Genomic DNA, 21,166 nt, shown 5'->3' with positions numbered 1-21,166 from the left:
CAGTCTCTCATTATAGAAATAATAGGTAGCTTGTCTTATTGATTACACTAAAGGGCATTCTTACATGGTCTAAAATTCTTGAATATTTATTTTAAAAATAAAAGATTCATAAATGGTGCATTCACTTTTCCAATTGTACCTCTTTCACACAAATCTATTAAAATAGATTTTAGTCATGGATCATAATATATAAATTGGCAACATCTGCTAGCAATTAGAAATGAAATTGTATCCCAAAATAGAAAAAGTAGTAAATTGTATAATTTGAATTCCTGTCAATCTGACAACTAATAAAATAATGTACTGTGTAAGTCAGAAGAGGGAACCAAGAAAAATATTTGAGTGTGAAGATAGTTATTACAAAAAAAATTTGTGAGCAAATGAAGTATCTTACAGGAGTTCTTAATTCATTAAATAACATACATTTTCTTGTTTTTTTGCTTGGAAGTAATGCAATGTTATTGTCACAAGTTTATCTTGTTTTCCTTATTCTTAAATGTTGACCTGAGGGCAACACAAATTAATATGCATGGCACAAAAACAAAACTGTTCACTAGGGGGAAAATGCAGTACATTTTAGTCCCTACAGAGCTCCTTATTTATTTATACAAATATTGGGATAGCTTTATTTGGGCCAACTTACTTGAAAGTCTTGCACATTATTTTTTATTGTTAATTATTTTAACTGGTTTTCATTTTGATTTAAATTACTTTAATTTTCTGTTATACTTAATGTTTTTATTGTTGCGTATCATTGCTAGTGTGGGGACAGAAAGATGAGAAGTATAAAAATAAATAAATAAATAAAGCCATTTTTATTTCATTGTTCAATTAGTATATACAATTACAGACAGAGATACATATAGAAAGCATTCAAAATTCATATTTTAAAATGCTTATAAATAAGAGATGAACAGATGTGGATACTTTTTGTCAACTCACCGAAACTAATTTATATTTTAATTTGTCAACTCACTGAAACTAATTTATACTTTAATTTTTATTTGATTATACAGATCTTTCATTAATCAGTCATCAGCCTTTCAAAAGGTCAATTATTTTTCACACAAAATTTCCCCTTAATTATGGAAATTTTCACAGCAAATGAAACCAACCAACCAGGAAGAGAAAGCTTGCAGTGCTACTAATCAGTCCTGGCAGGACTGCATATGTACAGTATGTGCTTGGGTCCACGCAAGTTATTAAGCTATAATTAAAAGTTTGTTTGTTGCCTTTGTTTGTTGTATACATAAATCTTAATTGAGTAGGCCAAAATTTAGTGCAGTGTAGTGCATATCTAGTTAGTATGGAAAGGTATGAGGAACAGGGGAAATACTAATGCCCTCTTGCTGTATTATGTCCATTACGATCTTTAAGCTGCAAACCTGAGCATTTATTGCAATAGAAAATACGGAACAATGATGAAGGCTTGTAAAGCTCTAAGTATGGACCTAATACTGTAGCAGTTTGCCAATTCTCGTACATCCGGTTTCTTTAGATAATTTTGGCAAAATTGCTCATGGCATTCTATTAAGCTCCCACATGCTTAACTGGCAGGTAAGTACTTACTTGTAGGCTTTGCTAAAGGATACTCTCAAAAACCTTTGAAATTCAACTATCATATAAAATGCTGACGTTCACCTAAGTCACAAGGGTATTCTAGATCAAGAAACTGCCGATTTCTGAACTTCAGAGAATGGGGTTGGTAGAATCTATGACAGCTTTCTGAAGGGGGTTGGGTAGCCTCTTCTCCCATTTGAAATTCTGGGTGATGCATAATGCATTTTGCATTATTCCTGCTGCTTCTGGGGTTGGCATTACCAAGCACCTTCAGCAGGGCCATTTCACTGATTTTTCTAACTACATAGACCAAATGCAGAAGTATCGTATCTTTGCCCAGCATCCAGTTCTAGGCCTAGCCAGTTTCTGCTTGTAGGCATTGCAAAATGGTGGTTAATTGCTATCCTCAATTGTGTACTTGTGGGAAAGAGCAACAAGAATTGGATCTAAGCATCTAGAAAGCATTTTTTTCAAAGTGGAATGCTTTTATGGACAAAATTAGTCTGAGAAAATAAATTGTACCTCCCCCCCACAATGAAAGATACAATGTGACTGACCAATTTCAGTCTCTTCTCTAGAGTTAACTATTGTCACAGTCCTTTCTTAGTGGGAATGAATGGGCAGGTCTCTGCATTGGAAAGTTATGTCCCTACTCCTATCATGTTTTTCTTCTCCCTCCAGCCATCACTACCTAAAGCAGCTCTTAACTCCCTTTGCTTCAATTGCTTCTCTTGTCCTGCCAGGAAGAAAATTAATTACTGTTTCTGACTCCAAAAGCACACTCCTGACATTAATGCAAATGCATTTTTCAAAAATATTTTCAGGAAAGAGTTCATCCTGAGAGGTTCTTGAGTACTCTCTGAGCTTGGTTGATTTCTTGCAGACATTTCATTATCAAACTAGGTAACATCATCAGTGCTAGACTAGCTCTGATGATGCTACCCATTCTGGGTAATGAAATAGCTCCAAGAAAACAACCAAGCTCAGGGAGCACCAAGGACCCTTCATTTCAACCCTGAGCTACACACATTCTCCTTTATTAGAGCGTATTCTGCCCCATCCCGTCCCATCCCATCTCTCCATCCCATCCCATCTTCCATTGTTCCATTAATTCTAAGAGATATGGGCTATATTTTTAAAGCAGCAAATTAGAAAATAAACCCTATACACATCAATGGAACTTCCCATGCATGCTTAGAATTGCATTATTTATGAATAACATCAGTTTGGCAAGTGAGGTAGACCTTGAAGGCAATGGTTCAAAGTGAAAGTAATGCAGCTGTTTGTGTCCTTGTGGGAGTAAGCTTTCATGAATACATTTTATTTACCCACACAGTTATAGACTTCAGTGCTGCATTCCCATACAAACTTACTTGAGAATAGTTTGGGCTTATCTTCTTCTGTTCAGTTGGGTCTAATTCTCAGTCACAAGTTCCTATAGTTTTTTTTGGCAAGGTTTTTCAGAAGTGGTTTGCCAAAAACCTCATTCCTAAAGCTATGAAAAAGAAATTGGCCCAAGGACATTCAGCTGATTTCATGCCCAAGGTGGGACTAGAACTGTTTCCCAGTCTCTGGCCTGATGCCTTAACTACTGCACCAAACTGCCTCTGTACCTTAGAATAAACATGTTTTAAAATTGGTTTATGTTTTTTCCGCCTCAAGTAGTCAGTCTGTTGTACAGTTGTAATATACCAGAATGTTTTTGTTATGGCTTTGGATTGATGGAACTTTATGGCTCTAGAGTAGTTTCTTTCTATTTTCTGCAGCAATTGAGACTCAATGAAGGTTTTTGACATTTAAGATGTATGTATGATTTCTTCTTCCTTCCTACATCCCCCAATGCCAGTCCCCATGCAGTTTCACAAAATATCTCTATTCCAGGGGTGAAATGCTCCCGGTTTGGACCGGATTGCCCAATCTGGTAGCGATGGCGGCGGGTGGTTCGGAGAACGGTAGCAAACATCCCTGCCACCCCCCCACATGCCCAGCGGAGCTGCGCAATCATCAGAGGCTTTCTTTTTTACTTTTAAAGGGTTTTTTTCTTTAGCCAAAAAAATGCTTTAAAAAAAAAAACCTCGGATGATCGCGCGGCTCAGCTGGGATCATCAGAGCGTTTAAAAGCATTTTTTCTACAACCTCTTCAGCCACCACCCCCAAGCTACACCCACAAAAGCAGTAGTAATAAATTTTACATTTCCCCATTGCCCTAGTCCCAATATTCCATAAAAGAATTTGGGAAGATGCTGAGAGCAGAGGAAAGGAGAGGGAGGAAAGTGATGACCTATTTTTATTCCATTTCTACTTATAAATAAATAAACAAACACAACACCCTCTCTCGCAAACCAACAAACAAACAAAAAAAAGAAAACCCCAGGAAATAATTTGCAGAACAAGTTGCAATCCCTTCTTTTAAAGCGTTTATTGTATCATGGTAACTTCAAATGTTGTAAAACAGTTTTCTACGACTTTAAGCTTCTCCTCCGAAAGGAGATTGTCTTGCTTCAGTTTTGCAATAAGCGCTTCTATAGCTTTAAGTCTGCTTAGGGTTTTTCTCTCCTGGACTTCTAAAAGGGCTATTTTTGAGTGCAGCTTTGTAATTTTTTGCCAGAGTTGTTCCCGGTCTGTGTCTTGCCTACAGTATGAATGCTCCGTTTGTAGCACTTCAAGGCTGCTGCAGCTGCCGATGACAACAGAGTTTTCTGCTTCCAGGTGGGTTAATACCTCTTCTGCTGATATAAAGGAGCCCTCTAATAGCAAGGGGGTTCTTGAGTCCTCTGAAGGAACGATAATGGTGATGACAGACTCCTTATTTCCACTGAGCTGTTCCAAAGCTTGTGACATGGACTGAAGCAAGACCGAACTTTCATCTGTTTGTACTTCTATTGAGCAATTTGCAATGTGAGAATCAAACTGATCAGATTTAAGTTCGCTCATGGGTATGGAGACATTAGTGAATTCCGGAGATGAATCTCCACGTTCCGGATGTGTGGCCTGCAAAACTGTGGCTTTAGAATGTGAGCCATATTCAAAACATGACTGGAGGTCACGAACGGAAACTTGCAAATCTGTAGCAGCAGCATTAAAAATGTTTTTGATGGTCTGACTATTTCCTGGAATATTGGAACGGATGGCTCCTGTGTTTTCCATATCAGATGCTGTTATTATTTGGTTTGCTTGCTGCTTATTCTGTTTAACGCAGTTACCTGAATATGCAGCGCCATCTTTCACAATATTCTGTGTTAGTCCTTCCGTTCCTGCTGAGCAGTCTGGATTTGTTTCAAGAGTTTTTCGATATAGACCTCCTTCAGGTAAGGTATTTCTCTTTGGTGAACAGGATTTAAGAGTTGATGTTGTTATGCATGTGCTCATTTCTTTGATATCTTCTATTCTTTCCACTTGCGTTTTCTTCTGGGATATTCCTTTTTCCTTAAGAAGAAAAAACATCCCTCTTGATTCAGTTGTTATTGATTATGAAATACCACACAATGATTCCTTTTCTTATGGTTCTTTATAGTGTAATGCTGGGCCTATTCACTGAAAAGTGAGTCCTACCATGATCAGTGGCCTTATTCCCTAACAAAAGAACACAGGATTTTATACAGACAATCCTCGACTTACAACCACAACTGAGCCTAAAAATTCTGTTGCTAAGCGAGACATTACCCCATTTTACGAACTTCCTTGCCCCAGTTGTTAAGCGGATCACTGCCTTTGTTAAGTTAGTTGTTAAGTGAATCTGGCGTTCCCCATTGACTTGGCTTGCGAGAAGGTCGCAAAAGGGGACAACAGGACACCGAGATACTGCAACTGTCATAAATACGAGTCAGCTGCCAAGCATCTGAATTTTGACCACATGACCATGAGGATGCTGCAACAATTGTAAGTGTGAAAAATGGTCATAAGTCACTTTTTTCAGTGCCGTTGCAACTTCCATCAGTCACTAAACAAACTATTAAGTCGAGGACTACCTGTATTTATTCTTTTTTTTTTAATACTGTTCTTCAAAAAGAGTGCAAATAATGCCAATAAACAGTCTCTTCTCTGCCATGGTTTATTAAAGAAATTAGATACCAATCTTGAATGATTTTATTAAAACTGTTAATGAATACACATTGCAATAAAAAAAGAAATGCAAAAGAGATGAGCTCAAATGTAGCCTGGATTCACATTTTTGAAAGCTCACTTTAGAATTTAACAACTGTTACAATACACAAAGACTGAGGGGCATTCCTGATAGAGCCGATCAAATTACAGCTTCATGTTAATGACCCCTTTCCTGGAGTGTGATTTCCAAGCGAAGAAGTTTCTTAAAGAGCAGGACATTTTGTCTAGCTATGCTTTCTATGATAGGCAGACTCTGGGTGATGAGGGTATTTCAGTGCTACCTGATCTCTAGGAAAACGTGAGCAACTCCTTAAAAAAATAGACCTTAAGTCCAGGTAAGCGGGTATAGAATTGCAGCCCTAGCTTGGGAAAGAGATTTTTTTTTTTTCAATTTACACAGACTATCATGACAGAGAAGTCACAACAAGCACGGTTGCTCTTTCCTACGCAAAGATTCATGGGAGAAAGGCAGTAATGCAATAATTGTCATCAGTTATGTTAACATGCGTCTTTCCCAAGTGGTGGCTACAAATAAGATGCTGTGTATAAGCATGTCTGAAAATGATAATGTGAATGTCAGAGGAACTGAACCCTTGCTATGAGGGTATATGAATGTGTCACGCTTTAAACTTTGTACTATGATGGTGAGGTTCAGTTAACTGAGTGTGAGATCCAGATGGTTTTTGCAAACAATGCCGGATGATAAAGAAAGTTTCCAAGATGCTTTTTTTTCCTATTCACAACAAAATCTGCCACTTCTACTGCATGTTTTTCCCCCCATATTGTTGAGCATCATGCAAAATAGAACTGGATGGCAAAAAGTATGAAGAGTTTAAAGAGATGTTTTGCTTCAATGAAGTCTGGACTAAAACTTCTCTTTGAAGTGTCACAGACCTGGGCAGTTGCATCTAGACCAATCAGATACTTTCATGAATTGTAAAAGTTGTCCCTCTACCATAGGAAATGAAGCATCAAGTGAGCAACTCAGCACACCGTTAACATTATCTATCAAATTTGAAATTGTAATTATTTTTTCCAGATGCCAATGTACAAAAGGCCCATTTGTTTAGCCTATTGGTATGCTAAGATTAGCACATAAATAGCTTTCATTTCAATGAACTATATGCTATTTTTTAGTAGTCATGTCTTAATGGTTAGATATATTCTAAACAAAACAATGCTTAAATTAAATTTTGAATGTAAAAATAGCAACATTTTGAACCAGGCTAGGGTGTGTTTTTATTGATTTTTCTCCTATTCAGATCAGCTAATAGAAAAACTGTGGGTTTTTGTACAACGTATTATACAATTTGTTTGTCTAATGGAAATGAAGCATATTATGGTTTAAGTTCCATAAACTTATAGTGGAGGGTTTTTTTTAACCCACGGTTGATCAGTACAAAACTTAATTTAATTCCACGAGTAGACTGCAGAGGCTTCAATCAATCATAATGGCATGCCATAAATCCTTCTTCTCAATAGTAAACAGAAAAAGGACAAACAAATTAAGAATTTGCACAATATTAAAATAGAAGATATGTTCTAATTGCCACTAACACGAGTTATGTTCTGTTCTGCTTTCTTTTTTGGTTTAGCACTGTTCATTTTACTTACAACTCAAACGAATTGTGTTTACTTATACTTTGTCTTATTTTTCACACGCAACTTAACATTTTACCTGATTTTCAGAGGATGAAAAAATAGTTGGCACTGCAGTTGTCTTCAAATACCGAATACCCCACCGCACATCTAGAGAATCTGACGTAAAATGGTCACTGCAGAGGACCTGATGCTTACTAGGAGTCCAAGTGTCACGTTTCATATTCCGTAACCATTTCTCTAATCTTTCTTTATCATGAAGAGGAAATCTGCTCCAAAGAATATGCAAAAGAGATAAGAGAGAGAGGGAGAATGCTTCAATTAAGTGATATCGTTTATTGAGGTTCTTAAAAAAGCCTGTCATACTTAGCAGTAAAGCCCTGGGAAAGAGTACATGACAAGCATGTGGTTCAAAACAAAGCAGCCCTTAAAACAGACATGTCCTCTGGAAGACTTCATGCTTGGTTTGAAGGCTTGGTTTGAAGACTTTCCCCATTGTCAATTATGAACACACACAGCTGCTTCACTGCCACGACCAAGTGAGAACAATTCCTATAACAGGCATGCTTTGATGAAGAAAAAAATCCCTTAAAATTTCAATCTTCTATACATCGACATTATTACTAGAACTCAAAGACATCAAATCTGATTTGTTCCAATTTACAGAAGATTAGAGAAAACAAACTTCTGTATTGAAGATGCAAGAACATTCTTCTCTGAATTTCACAGGATAGCCATTCTAACTAAAAAAAATATTGCGGCCGCTCAAGCCTTTATATATTTTTCTAGGCTGTATATTAGTTGTGGGGAAATCAATCAAAATCTATAAAGGCCCAGGTTTTTTATACACATTCACATACATATGTTCATATACTTATCTACCAACATATATAGCTAAATATGAAAATTCCATTCCTTATTTCATTTCACTATATGACAGAGTAGCATCCTGTCAGATGCCATTGGGCCTCATCAATATTTTTAATCTATTTAGTGACTGGGGGCCAATCCCAAAGGCATTTTTTTTTCAAGAGGCAACTCTCTCCTCCCCTCCCCCGGAAGTATGATACAGTTCAAGATTTTTTTTGGTCATAATAAACTATTCTGTTAGCTTTCTTAAATAATTTTAACCCATCTTAGCTAGTTCATTTTTTTCCCACAAGAAATTAATTTCAATGGCACAACTATGAATTAATGTGCCTCATTTGTTTACTGAACAATACAAATATGCCATATATATCTATATATCTATATCTATATATCTATATCTATCTATCTATATCTATATTTATATTTATATTTTCTGAGGTTTTCACGGGTGTTTGTATGTAGGTCTTTGGTTGTTCGGGTTTTCTCCCGTGTAAAATTGGAAGTGTCTTGGCGACGTTTCGACGAAGTCTCATTCGTCATCTTTAGGCTTCAGCTCCGATTGCTCCCAGAAGCACGAAGCTGAAGCCTGAAGATGACGAATGAGACTTCGTCGAAACGTCGCCACGACACTTCCAATTTTCCGGACTGCCCGCCCTTGCAACTGCTTCTCTCTATTCTCTCTTGCCCCACTACTTTGTAAACATGTTACAAAAGCAGACATGTCTGTTGTATTATGCAATGAAGGCACTGTTTTCATGATTAGACTCTTGTACAAGAAATGCATTGCTAGAATTTATTTTGCATTCTTATTGCAAGCAGAACGAATATAAATAAGTCTGGAAGCAAGTATTCCAAGTAGAGGCATCTATAGGATCCAATGCTGTTTCAAACTGGAAGCAATATTGTGCCATAAACTCCTTTCGATTGACATACGGTGTCAAGTACACATGTATGAACTCCAGAAAGTGGACCCTGTGAGGTTGCAAAGTTGCTTTTGTATTCCCCTCTCCCCCACCCCAATGGATGAGTCTGGTTCAAGTAACGGGTGATAGCTCTTTAATATTTCTAGAGCTGTGATTATATATTTCTTCTACATTAGATGAGCTGTTCCAAGAAAGAATACTTAGTTGAGTGTTTTCTCAGCTTGTATTTGCTTTACCAAGTAGAACAGATTCTTTTTCTGTTCTACACAGAGTAAATAAGCTTATGACTCTTCCAATCATTTATGTCAAAATTCTGCAACATCAGTGAACTGCATCTGAAAACATCTTATTTCAACTCGTCCTAATTCATCTGTGATAACAGCTTTGTCTTCCCATATGTAGCCTTCCCATATCAGCATCCACTGATACTGGATATAGTGGAACACAAAAGAATATATTACATTATACCATAATTTTTTTTAAAAAAGTGCAAAACATTTTTGCTTTTTACTAGAAAGGGTAACACCTACAGATAACCAGAGCATGAGCAGGGAGATTAAGTATGCCAAATTTCATAATGCAGTGAATTATGAATTTTGAAGTCTTACGGTTCTCTGACTATAGCTGTAGATCTGACTGTAGCTGTTAAAGAGCTTCCAAGAAGAAGAAGAAGAAGAAGAAGAAGAAGAAGAAGAAGAAGAAGAAGAAGAAGAAGAAGAAGAAGAAGAAGAAGAAGAAGAAGAAGAAGAAGAAGAAGAAGAAGAAGAAGAAGAAGAAGAAGAAGAAGAAGAAGAAGAAGAAGAAGAAGAAGAAGAAGAAGAAGAAGAAGAAGAAGAAGAAGAAGAAGAAAGCTTGTAGGGATTCTTCAAAATGTGGCTGAGATCCTGTTTGTTCATCCTAGTCTGTGACATTAGCAAACAGTAATAAAATCTATCAAAACAGATCTTGGACAGTGGGGAGACAAATAAGGCTTGCCAAGATAAAAGAAAGACCTGCACAACTACATCACTTACAATTATCTGATGCAATAAACCAAATGAATGATTTGTAGCAGGGATAAATAAACAAGGGAGGAAGTCTAAGTAATACTAGTCCAACTGAAAAATGGTTTTCATATAAACTGAAAGATTTTTTGAAAGGAAGGGAAGGGACAAAGAAGCAGAATGAAAAGTTGGTTAAACAAATAATATGAGGATGCTGCCATGCAAAAAACAAAAAAAACACAATAAGAAGCTGCAAAAACAAAATCATAGTGGAAAGATGGAAAATAAGCAGCACAAACAAGGGAAATCTCAGCAGAGTGAAAGATGAAATGAATCAATTACAGGTAGTCCTCAATTTACAACAGTTGATTTAGTGACTGTTCAAAGTTACAACAGCACTGAAAAAAGTGACTTATGACCATTTTTTACACTCATGACCATTGCAGCATCCCCATGGTCACATGATCAAAGTTCAAATGCTTGGCAACTGACTCATATTTATGACAGCTGCAGTATCCCTGGGTCATGTGATCACTTTTGCAACCTTCTGACAAGCATAGTCAATGGGGAAGCCAAATTCACTCAAAAACTGTGATACAAACTTAAAAACAGCAGTGATTCACTTAACAACTGTGGCAACAAAGGTTGTAAAATGGGGAATAATTCACTTAACAAATATTTTGGTTAGCAACAGAAATTTTGGGCTCAATTGTGAACGTAAGACAAGGACTACCTGTATACACTGATATTTAAGACACTGCTGAATTGAAATGGGCTGGAATTGGACATTAGCATTTTGGAGAGCAGCAATGGCGGCCTTGGAAAAAATATTCATTTGCCATGTCTATACCTACGAAAAATTGTACAGTGAAGGGTTCTCCCTGTGAAAAGAAAGTTAGTCAATGAAGAAACGAGAAACAGTAATGACACCTTTTAATGTTGGTTGTGGACAAGACTGCTGAGACTATCGTGGATAGTTAAGAAAACAAACAAATGGATGATCCCAGAGTTCTCATTCAAGGCACAAATGAATTTGGATACATTACATGAATATGGAGCTCTTTGGAAAAGACTCCAACACTGGAAAAGATGGGAAGAAAAAAAAAAGAGGAAAATGACCAGCAGCAAAGTGGAGGCATTCAGAGGCAATTGAGAAACTATTGAAAGATCTTGAAGGAAAAGCTAGGGACAGATTCTCCTACAGAAAATTTACACTAACCAGTCGGCACCAATTTGATGGCTCATAATCAAGTTCCCAAATTAAATATCAGAGGTGGAATTTTATAGGGATTTTGAATCAGAAACAGGGTGAATTTATTTATTTATTTATTTATTTATTTATTCATTTATTTATTCATTCATTCATTCATTCATTCATTCATTCATTCATTCATTCATTCATTCTATACCGCCCTTCTCCCAAAGGACTCAGGGCGGTTTACAGCCAACCTAAAACAGATTCATCAATAAATTAAAAAATAATTTTAAAAATCTAATTCAATTAGGCCGAATTCAATTAAAACTATTAATAAAACGATAATAAAACCCAAGTTAAAAACTATATTACAGTCAGGCCAGCCCTACGCGGTAAAACAGAAAGGTCTTGAGCTCTCGTCGGAAGGTCCGGAGGTCAGGGAGCAAACATAACCCCAGAGGCAGCTCATTCCAGAGGGTAGGTGCCCCCACAGAGAAGGCTCTCCCCCTGGGGGTCGCCAGCCGACATTGTTTGACTGACGGCACCCTGAGGAGACCCTCCCTATGGGAGCGCACAGGGCGATGGGAGGCTATTGGTGGCAGCAGGCGGTCCTGTAGATATCCCGGTCCTGTGCCATGGAACGCCTTAAAGGTGGTAACCAATACCTTGAATTGCACCCGGAAGACCACCGGCAACCAGTGCAGCTTGCGCAGGAGAGGTGTTATATGGGAGCCACGAGTAGCTCCCTCTATTACCCGCGCAGCCGCATTCTGGACCAGTTGGAGCCTCCGGGTGCTCTTCAAGGAGAGCCCCATGTAGAGAGCGTTACAGTAGTCCAGGTGGGAAGTGACGAGGGCGTGAGTGACCATGCATAAGGAACCCCGGTTTATGAAGGGGCGCAACTGGCGAATCAGGCGGACCTGATAAAAGGCTCCCCTGGCGATGGCCATCATATATTCTTCTAACGACAACCGAGCATCCAGGAGAACACAACCAAGTTGCGGACCCTCTCCATAGGGGTCAATGACTCACCTCCAACAGTCAGCAATGGAACCAGCTGACTGTACTGGGATGCCGGCATCCACAGCCACTCAGCCTTGGAGGGATTGAATCGGAGCCTGTTCTTCCCCATCCAGACCCGCACGGCCTCCAGACACTGGGACATCACTTCGACGGTCTCTTTGGGGTGGTTAGGGGTGGAAATGTACAGCTGAGTATCATCAGCGTACAGATGACATCGCACCCCAAAACCACGGATGATCTCACCCAGCGGCTTCATATAGATGTTGAACAGGAGAGGCGAGAGGACCGACCCCTGCGGCACCCCACACGTGAGGTGCCTCGCGGCCGATCTCTGCCCCCCTGCCAACACTGTCTGCGATTGGTCAGAGATAGGAGGAGAACCACCGAAAGACGGTGCCCCCCACTCCCAATCCCCCCAGCCGCCGCAGCAGGATACCATGGTCGATGGTATCAAAAGCCGCTGAAAGGTCTAATAGGACCAGGACAGAGGAACAACTCCTATCCTGAGCCCTCCAGAGATCATCAACCAACGCGACCAAAGCCATCTCTGTGCTGTACCCCGGTCGGAAGCCGGACTGGAACGGGTCAAGATAGACAGTTTCCTCCAGGTACTGGGGAAGCTGTCTTGCCACCACACTCTCAACAACCTTCGCCACAAAGCGAAGGTTGGAGACAGGACGATAATTCGATAAAATAGCTGGATCCAGGGAGGGCTTCTTGAGGAGGGGCCTCACCACCGCCTCTTTCAAGGTGGACGGGAAGACACCCTCCATCAAGGAAGCATTAACAATTCCCTGGAGCCAGCCTCGTGTAACCTCCTGTGTGGCCAGTACCAGCCAGGAGGGACATGGGTCCAATAAACATGTGGTCGCATTCAGCCTCCCCAGTATCCTGTCCATGTCCTCGGGAGTCACAGAGTCGAACTCATCCCAGATAACATCATCAAGAACAGCCTCAGTCATCCCACCCGAATCTACCCAATCAGAGTCCAAACCATCCCAAATCTGAGCGATTTTATCCTGCAGATATTGGCCAAAATCCTCAGCCCGACCCTGCAAGTAAGTAAGTAAACAAATAAATAAATAAATATCAGAGGTGGGATTTTGAATCAGAAACAGGGTGAATTAGAGATGTTCTGCTCTCCTTCAGTTAGTTGATGCTTCAATTGAATATTCTTGCCCCATATCCCAAAGAACAGAAACGTGCCTGCTAGGGAGTTACAGAAATTATAAGGCATTTGGAAGCCATCAGATGGGTATAAGAAATGATAATAATAATGATGATAATGATAATTATCTCACCGACCAGTGCACTCTCACAGAGAGGGCCTCCTCCAGATACCGTCAGCTAAACAATGTCGGCTGGCGACCTCCAGGGGGAGGGCCTTCTCTGTGGGGGCCCCTACCCTCTGGAACGAGCTCCCTCTGGGGCTTCGTCAACTCCCCGATCTCAGGTCCTTCCGCCGCGAGCTGGACATTGCTGTTTCGAAGAGCAGGACTAGCTTGAACGTAGTTTTAAATTGGGGTTTTTAAATCAGGGGTTTAAATGGGTTTTAAATTTGTATTTAAAAGTTTTAAGGCATCAACTGAATTTAATTGTCTATTCTTTTTGCTGTTTTATATGTATTATATGTTTTCTGTTGTTTTATTGGCTGTGAACCGCCCTGAGTCCTTCGGGAGATGGGCGGTATACAAATATAATAAATAAATAAATAAATAAATAAATAAATAATAGTAGTAGTAGTAGTAGTAATAATAACAACAACAACAACAATAATAGCAGCAGCAGCAAATATAACCTTACTGGCGCTATGGGTAGATGTTGACAGTAACTGTTGAGGAACATTAAAGGAATCTGTTGGCAAATTTCTATGAAGTAGCACACGCTGTACTGCTGTGTTTTCCCCCAACAACTGCTACGATGCCACACGCACTCCCTAAATTAACAAGCTTTACTTCCAAGGACACACCATTGAAAAACGCCCCTCCCTCCACCTTATTCGTGGAACCTATTTCCATGCCAACACGGGAATATTTATGTCGGGGATGCGAGAGATTCCCTCCAGTCTCCCTGGCCGCGGCACTCACGGGTAAAAGCTGAGCTTTCGCTGATCTCGGGCGCTCTGTCCCGCTCGGTTCCTGCAACAAGTGGCCGCGCAGTACCGAGGCATGGCAAAGACTCCGCGGCGGCCAGCAATTCCCCGTCCCAGACGGTCCCTGCTGACGGTGCCTCCTGCGATTGCTCACCCTCCCTTAGAGCTACTCTTTCACTTCCGCTTCCGGAATTTTTTAGGTCCCTCCTCCTTCCATTTTGTGCCCCCTTCTCTTTCCAGCCGGAAAGGGCGAGCGTTCGGTGTGGGGAGGGCGGGGGGGGGAGGGAATCCGTCAGTTGCGCGAGGCCACAACAGCCTTCCACGTGCGCCAAAGCGGGCGGGCCACGTGACGGCCGGCGGCCAATCGGGAAGCGCTTCGTGTAGGACTGTCGTTCTTGGCTTGGCGCGCCGAGGTTATAAGGCAGCTCGGACGGGTTCGACTCAGGGATTGCTGGGCGAGACCGGCGGCCGGTGAGTTGAAGAGATGACTGGGCAAGTCGGGCGGGAGGGCAGCTTGCTAGGGTTACCGTCCCAGGGAGCAAGCGGTGGGCCGGGCGCTTCTTCATCTTTCGCCCCTCTCAGCGGGCCAAACAGCGGAGACCCGCTTGCTAAATGGGGATTTGAACCCGAGGTTTCCAACCTCTGGGCTCATTTCGGCAGCCTTCACATCACAATACCTCTTATTGATGTGTCCTTTGTCTTTCTCGTTATAAATACGTGAGCAAGGGAGACGCCGTCAGTGCTTAGGGGATGGGGGAAAGGAACTCTGTATGTGCTCAGAGTCCGCTGCCTATATTCCTAGTCATACTCCAGCCATCATTTATCTATCTATCTGTCTATCTATCTAATCTATTTTACCTACCTCGGGACTGATGACTGATGAGTTTAGTATATATAATTAAGTATATATAAGCTGCTCTTGGTCGGTTATGGAGTTTTAGCTTAGATCTCTTGGTAACCCCATTTTTTTCTTTCTTATTTCTTATTTTTTCCTTTTTATTCCTTATTAAGGCACGAAGGTTAAAGAAAAAAAATGGGGTTACCCAGAGATCTAGGCTAAAACTCCATACCCGACCAAGAGAAGCTATTGAAATTAGCTTTCTCTCTGGCAGAAAATGCTTTGTGTTTCAGGCTCGGTTTCGGTTTCTTTTCTTTTTCTTTTTGGTGGGGAGGAAGAAAATAGCTTTTTGGTCTCTCAAGTCAAGCTTTCCCACGTATTCTGTCTATGGGGACAGATGATGGCTAGCTAATTAAAGGTAAGGGAGAAATGCTTTCTTTTAAAAATATTACTTTGAAAGTTCACAGGTAAATGTAATGAATCAGTAGTTTGTTTAAGCCACAGGTTGAGCTAGTAGTAAAAATAATAATGAGATCAGTGATTTGGAATGTAGGAGGTCTTCAGCTTGTATAACATGCTTCATGTATTTTCATCTCTTACATGATGTATATACATTGTCCTTTGAACTTTTCTGTTCTTTATGAGCCTTTATGACTTAGGAAGGCTGGAGTGATAGCACCTTTATACTCATTTGTCTGCCAGCTCCATATTAAATATGGATTTCTGGAAGTTCATAGTTACTTACACTAAACTGTCCAGTGAGTTTTTGTTTCTGTTATAAATAAGAGTGGGAAAGCTTTCCTGCAACTTCAGTTGCTCTAATATTTTGTGTTTTTTTTTAAAAAAAATAGAATGCTGTATAGGTTTTAAATTTGAACTACAGTATGAAACAAACTTTTCATGATAGTGTATGATCTTTATTTGATTCAATGGAAAATTGTGAGATCTAGACAATTTGAGTATAGATAAGGCTGTCAAAATAGTGATTGTTTGTTTATCCTGTGAATTTTGCATTATATTTAAAATATTGAACTCTATGTTCTGATTCTTAACTTGCTCTGTCAGTCCTCATAGGTATTTAGATCCAGTATGCTTTCACTGATTAAACTGTTTTCTGATGAATCACACTATTCTAGTCTTCCATTGGTGGAAGTGAACGGATGCTATGTATTTTGCCTAGATTACTAAAGTGTGATGTGCAAGAGCATTGTACTGTAGGCCCTGCCCCTTTGGGGCATGTATTCAGTGTTGTGATGTGAAAAAGAGGTAGGACATGTGTTAAAACACTGCATCATTCAGCCCTCCCCTGGCTTTTGTCTGCAGATGCCAGTTTCCATGTGTATGTATATTGTTCTATATTTGTTAACATTCCCAAGATTTGAAATTTTAAAAAATTCTTGAGTATGCTTGTTTTTTCTCTTTCCTTGTGATATTCTAGAAACAACTAGACTTTCTGGTTTTTCTTTGAAGACATTTTGCTTCAGAGCTGAAGAAGCTTCTTGGATGAGAAGTGAAACGTCTTCAAAGAAAAACCAGAAAGTCCAGTTGCCTCTTGAAAAAGCACCTTTGGGACACCTATGTTCAGTAGTTCTGTCTACTATTAGGTGGGCATCATCCATTTACATTAAATGGTAGAACATTAACAATGGAAAAGTGTGAACATAGTTTCAATAGACCATGGTATCTTTATAACTAAAGTTCTTCTCTAGTTTGCTGCATTCAGTACTTTGTCTCAAGAGGGCCCTGGTAGAAAGGAGGAGGGAAACACTGATGAAGAGGCCACTTGTTTGTTTCAATCTTGCCAACTGAGGTTTCCTTACTGGCAACAAAATAAAAAAACAGACATGTGTAGGCATATGCAGTAATTTGCGTTTATTGTAAATAAGGTATTGATGAAGATATGTGCCTGTGTACAGATTAAAGTTGTAATTAACAAGTCTTTAGCTCTAAGCATGTTTACAATTCTAAAGAACAAAACAGTTAAAACAGCTTCCTTTTTATATCAGTGATTTATATCGTTCTGCTTTATTCCATAAATTCAGATTAGTTGTATGGCAATTCAAAAATATGCTGCTTTGATAAGGGAGTCAAGATATTTCCTCTATTTGGATAAGAAAGCAAAATATAACAATACTGGGAGGAAAAAAAAGTATAAAAGTAAACTCAACATAGCAGTATTTGAGAACTTCTGATTTGTAGATTAGAAATAAATGACTAAAAAGCAAAATTCTAGAATTCCCCTTTTAAATTTTTACAAGTTTAATTCTGTTAATTATTTTAAGGAAAAAGATACTGCTGGAATATCAGAGTAAATATAGAGAGAGGTAAAGATAATTGTAAAAGCAGTTATCTCACTTTTCTATTGGAATATCAGCATTTCTTCTTACAACAAAGCCAGAAGATTGACGATAACATTTATCATCTCTTTCTGTCTCTGATTTTGTATGTATAATCAAACTAGTGTTACAGGTTCTAAATCAACATGCTGAAGTCATATGATATTTCTTTGACTCTGCTTCTTATGTAAAAATACTTTTAAGATAATTGTTTTAGTAGGAATGAAAAAATTATAGCAAATGTGGAATTTTATTTATTGAGAAACTATTATAGACATTAAGACAGCTAAAATATATTCATGCCAATGTGTTTAGGCTATAAATAAAATAATCCTATCAAAGTGAAAGTTGATTTATTTTAATGGCAATGTTTGGGAAATAATTTTTTAATTATTAAACTACAATTTTTAAAAATCATTCTGAAATTTGAATTTGAGTTTATGAGAAGTAAGTATGATTATGGAAAAGCTTCCCTGTATTTGTGAAAACAAATGTCAGTCTTTTTTACTCAGTAATGTCTAAAATATTAGTAGAAAATAAGGAATCGGGAATGAATTCCTTCCAACACATGATAGAGAAATAGCTGGATAAGTAGTTAAACAGAAGAATCATTCTGATATTTTCTTTTTCTTTAGGAGTCCTACAATGGCTACTACACAATCAATTTTCTTATTTGTGCTCTGCATTTTAATGATAACAGAAATAATACTGGCTGCAGAGAGTTATTATGACATTCTAGGAGTTCCGAAAAGTGCATCTGAGCGCCAGATTAAAAAAGCATTTCATAAACTAGCAATGAAATACCATCCAGACAAAAATAAAAGTCCTGGAGCAGAAGCAAAATTCCGGGAAATTGCAGAAGGTAAGTTAAGTTCTGCTAAAAATTAACTATCATTTTCTTCTATGGAGTAGAAGAATAGGATTAGATATATTTATTCTATTTTATTTGTAGAAATTCCCTTGTCTAGATAGTGTTGCTACTTATGCAGGATCTGCATCCTTTTCCTATTCAAAGGTAGTAATAGATGAACATAAATCTTAATTTCCTCCTTTAAGAATAAAGGTACTTCACACCATCATTATCACTCTAGTTATCTTTGGAATATACTTTGCATATGTTTTTATTATGGATATTCTTTTTAGAACTATTTCCACAAATTGTTATAGCCATAGATAAAAAACATTGCAATAAAAATATGTATGTAAAATGAGAATGGTCTCAGGGAGAGTTAAACATAAAAATTTAGAAAAGCTTTGAATATTTTGAAAACTCAAGACTAGTACTAGCATTATTTTATCGTTTGCTTAGACACAAATGCAGTACAAGGCCTATTTTTTCTCATAGCAACAATCCTCTGAAGTAGATTGGATTGGAAGAATACAGTGGTGTAAACTAAACTTGTGTTTGAACCTAATTGTCACTACTACTAATCTAATACCTTAACCACTAAGGTTACAAGAAGAGTCTAGCCATTCCAATTTTATTTCATAGAAAAATTCTGCAAGTAATACAGAGAAAGTATATTCTGTAATATGGAGAACCCTTGCTAGCTAATAGAAATTACTGAAAGGGTAGACAATTGATCTGATTCTGGCTCTTTGATAATTCTAATATTATTGATGAGCATACAGTTTAGCAACTATCCAGTCCACCCTTTCTCATTCTTTTTTTTTTACCCTGGAGGATCCCTGGAAATAAAGCTTCAGATCTCAGAAAATCCCTGCATAAGAAGATTATATCTATAGTTTATAGAAGTCAGCTAAGTTTCAGCACATAAGAATTCCCACCACTGCAAGGGCTAGCATCCCACAGCAAAAGAAGCTAAAAAGAAATTTCAATCATGATTTGTCACATATTTCGAGTTGAGAAAAGTTGATCTATTCTTTCAAATTCTTAGCTCTGCCTCTTTTATCTGAGAATTTTTAAAGTTGAATTGACCAAGGCACCATTATGTATTGTAAAGACCTGTGATGTATGTCTTTACATGATTTTAAAACAACTTCTTGCTTTATTTTTACAGCATATGAAGTTTTATCTGATGAAAATAAACGCAGGGAATATGACCAGTTTGGAAATACAGATGGACGACGGATGAATGGAAACCCCTTTCAGCACTCATTTAACTTTGACTTTGATCGCTTCCTTAAAGACTTTGATTTCTTTGGTGAAAGCTCCAATGCAAAGAAAGATTTTGAAAATCATTTTCATAGTCAACAGGAAGCTGAGAGCAGACAAAGACATGCTTTTCCAGAATTTAATTTTGGAGGGGGACTGTTTGATGACATGTTTGAAGATATGGAAAAGATGTTTTCATTTAATGGGTTTGATAACACACAGCGGCAAACAATGCAGACTGGCAACAAATTCCATGGCTCTAGTAAGCACTGCAGAACTGTAACACAGCGCCGAGGAAACATGGTTACCACATTCACAGATTGTTCTGGACAATAGTTACTTTGCAGTTCTTTTGCTGTATGCTGTCCTTAATTTCCTTTTGGCTCTATTCTTTGCTGCTGAAGCACAGAGGTTCTGCAAACCATGAATTTGTAGTTTAATCACTTTAAGTGCTGAAAATATGTTGTAGTTAAACTGATAAATATTACAACTACAACAAAACAAGATGGAATGACTACCTTATTCCTTCAGCTGCATAGAATGTGCATGTGGAGAAAATTTCCATATGACAGTGTTAGATTGTAATAACAGAAGCAAGGTAACCGAATTACCTCACTGTTCACTTTATATTTTACACTCAGCAAAGTGTTGTATACTAGATAATAATGTCAGGCTTCTATTTCTAGAAGTGTTAACTGGTGAGTACTGGTGTGATTCTGTTCTTTATTAACACAGAATATGTAATTCTGTGCTTCATTGACAGTAAAGACTTACAAATACAGTAATATATTTAAATATGGTATATTTTGAATGGCATTTGATTTACAAAACTGACATTTCAGGTGTAAAAGAACTTTGAATTGTACAGGTTTGTATGCAAACATGTATTTAAAATGTGTATATAAATACTCCTGAAACACCTTTAATCTTCAGATTCTTTGAAAGTTCAGATATCGGGGTGAGTGGGAGGTTGAATTTTTGGTATTAAATGTGCCTTGTGAATAAGGGAAGTTACTGTTTTATTTATTGTACCCAATTGCACAAAATGCTACAATACTGAAGAATGAAACTCCCATGCTGGATTAGAGACAGTACCACATAATTGTACAAAATATTTCAAATTCATAATAGTCTCTTCACAAGAAGTATTCTGGTATTGTTTCTATTACACACTACTGGAAATATTTCAAGCTTGACACAAATTGAGACCAAAATGGTGGCTTTTAGTTTGGAACACTTTTGGAGTAATCAGAAAACCATCAAAAATAGTTCCTGTAATGTTGAAACAGCTCATTTCAAATTTGAAGTAGCTATTTTAAACTTAAAATGAGATGTTTCACATTTGAAGAAGTTTGACTTCACAATGTTTTGTAAACTTTTGCAATATAGCTATCTAGTGATTATAGTGATTATATTGAGCCAGTGACAGTTGAATTATCTCTTAATCATGGCACTAGAGAGGTGTGGTTGCTCAGTGGCTTCATGATACTGGAGAAGGTCTGTAATCCGGTGGTTTGAGTTCTAGCT

The 21,166-nt window shown here is 38.2% G+C and overlaps 2 protein-coding genes across 3 annotated transcripts; one reads left to right on the top strand and one right to left on the bottom strand.

Annotated features, from left to right (window-relative positions):
- Nucleotides 1-2,649: 2,649 nt before the first annotated feature.
- Nucleotides 2,650-14,507, bottom strand: THAP5 (THAP domain containing 5). Its single transcript, XM_058181617.1, has 3 exons — nucleotides 14,345-14,507; nucleotides 7,343-7,532; nucleotides 2,650-4,986 (listed from the first exon to the last, which is right to left on the bottom strand). The coding sequence occupies exons 1-3, from the start codon at nucleotides 14,425-14,427 to the stop codon at nucleotides 3,979-3,981; spliced, it is 1,281 nt and encodes a 426-aa protein (XP_058037600.1). The 5' UTR covers nucleotides 14,428-14,507; the 3' UTR covers nucleotides 2,650-3,978.
- Nucleotides 14,508-14,665: 158 nt separating this feature from the next.
- Nucleotides 14,666-20,565, top strand: DNAJB9 (DnaJ heat shock protein family (Hsp40) member B9). 2 transcript variants are annotated; one of them, XM_058181576.1, is made up of 3 exons: nucleotides 14,666-14,820; nucleotides 18,159-18,385; nucleotides 19,545-20,565. In XM_058181576.1, exons 2-3 carry the CDS (start codon nucleotides 18,169-18,171, stop codon nucleotides 19,973-19,975), a joined length of 648 nt encoding a protein of 215 aa, XP_058037559.1. In that variant the 5' UTR covers nucleotides 14,666-14,820; nucleotides 18,159-18,168; the 3' UTR covers nucleotides 19,976-20,565. The 2 variants fall into 2 exon arrangements, with proteins under 2 accessions (XP_058037559.1, XP_058037566.1); XM_058181583.1 differs by lacking the exon at nucleotides 14,666-14,820 and adding an exon at nucleotides 15,474-15,605.
- Nucleotides 20,566-21,166: the final 601 nt, after the last annotated feature.

Source organism: Ahaetulla prasina, chromosome 1 (assembly GCF_028640845.1).
Source record: "Ahaetulla prasina isolate Xishuangbanna chromosome 1, ASM2864084v1, whole genome shotgun sequence".
NCBI lineage: Eukaryota > Metazoa > Chordata > Lepidosauria > Squamata > Colubridae > Ahaetulla > Ahaetulla prasina.
This window is presented reverse-complemented; position numbering and strand designations above follow the sequence as displayed.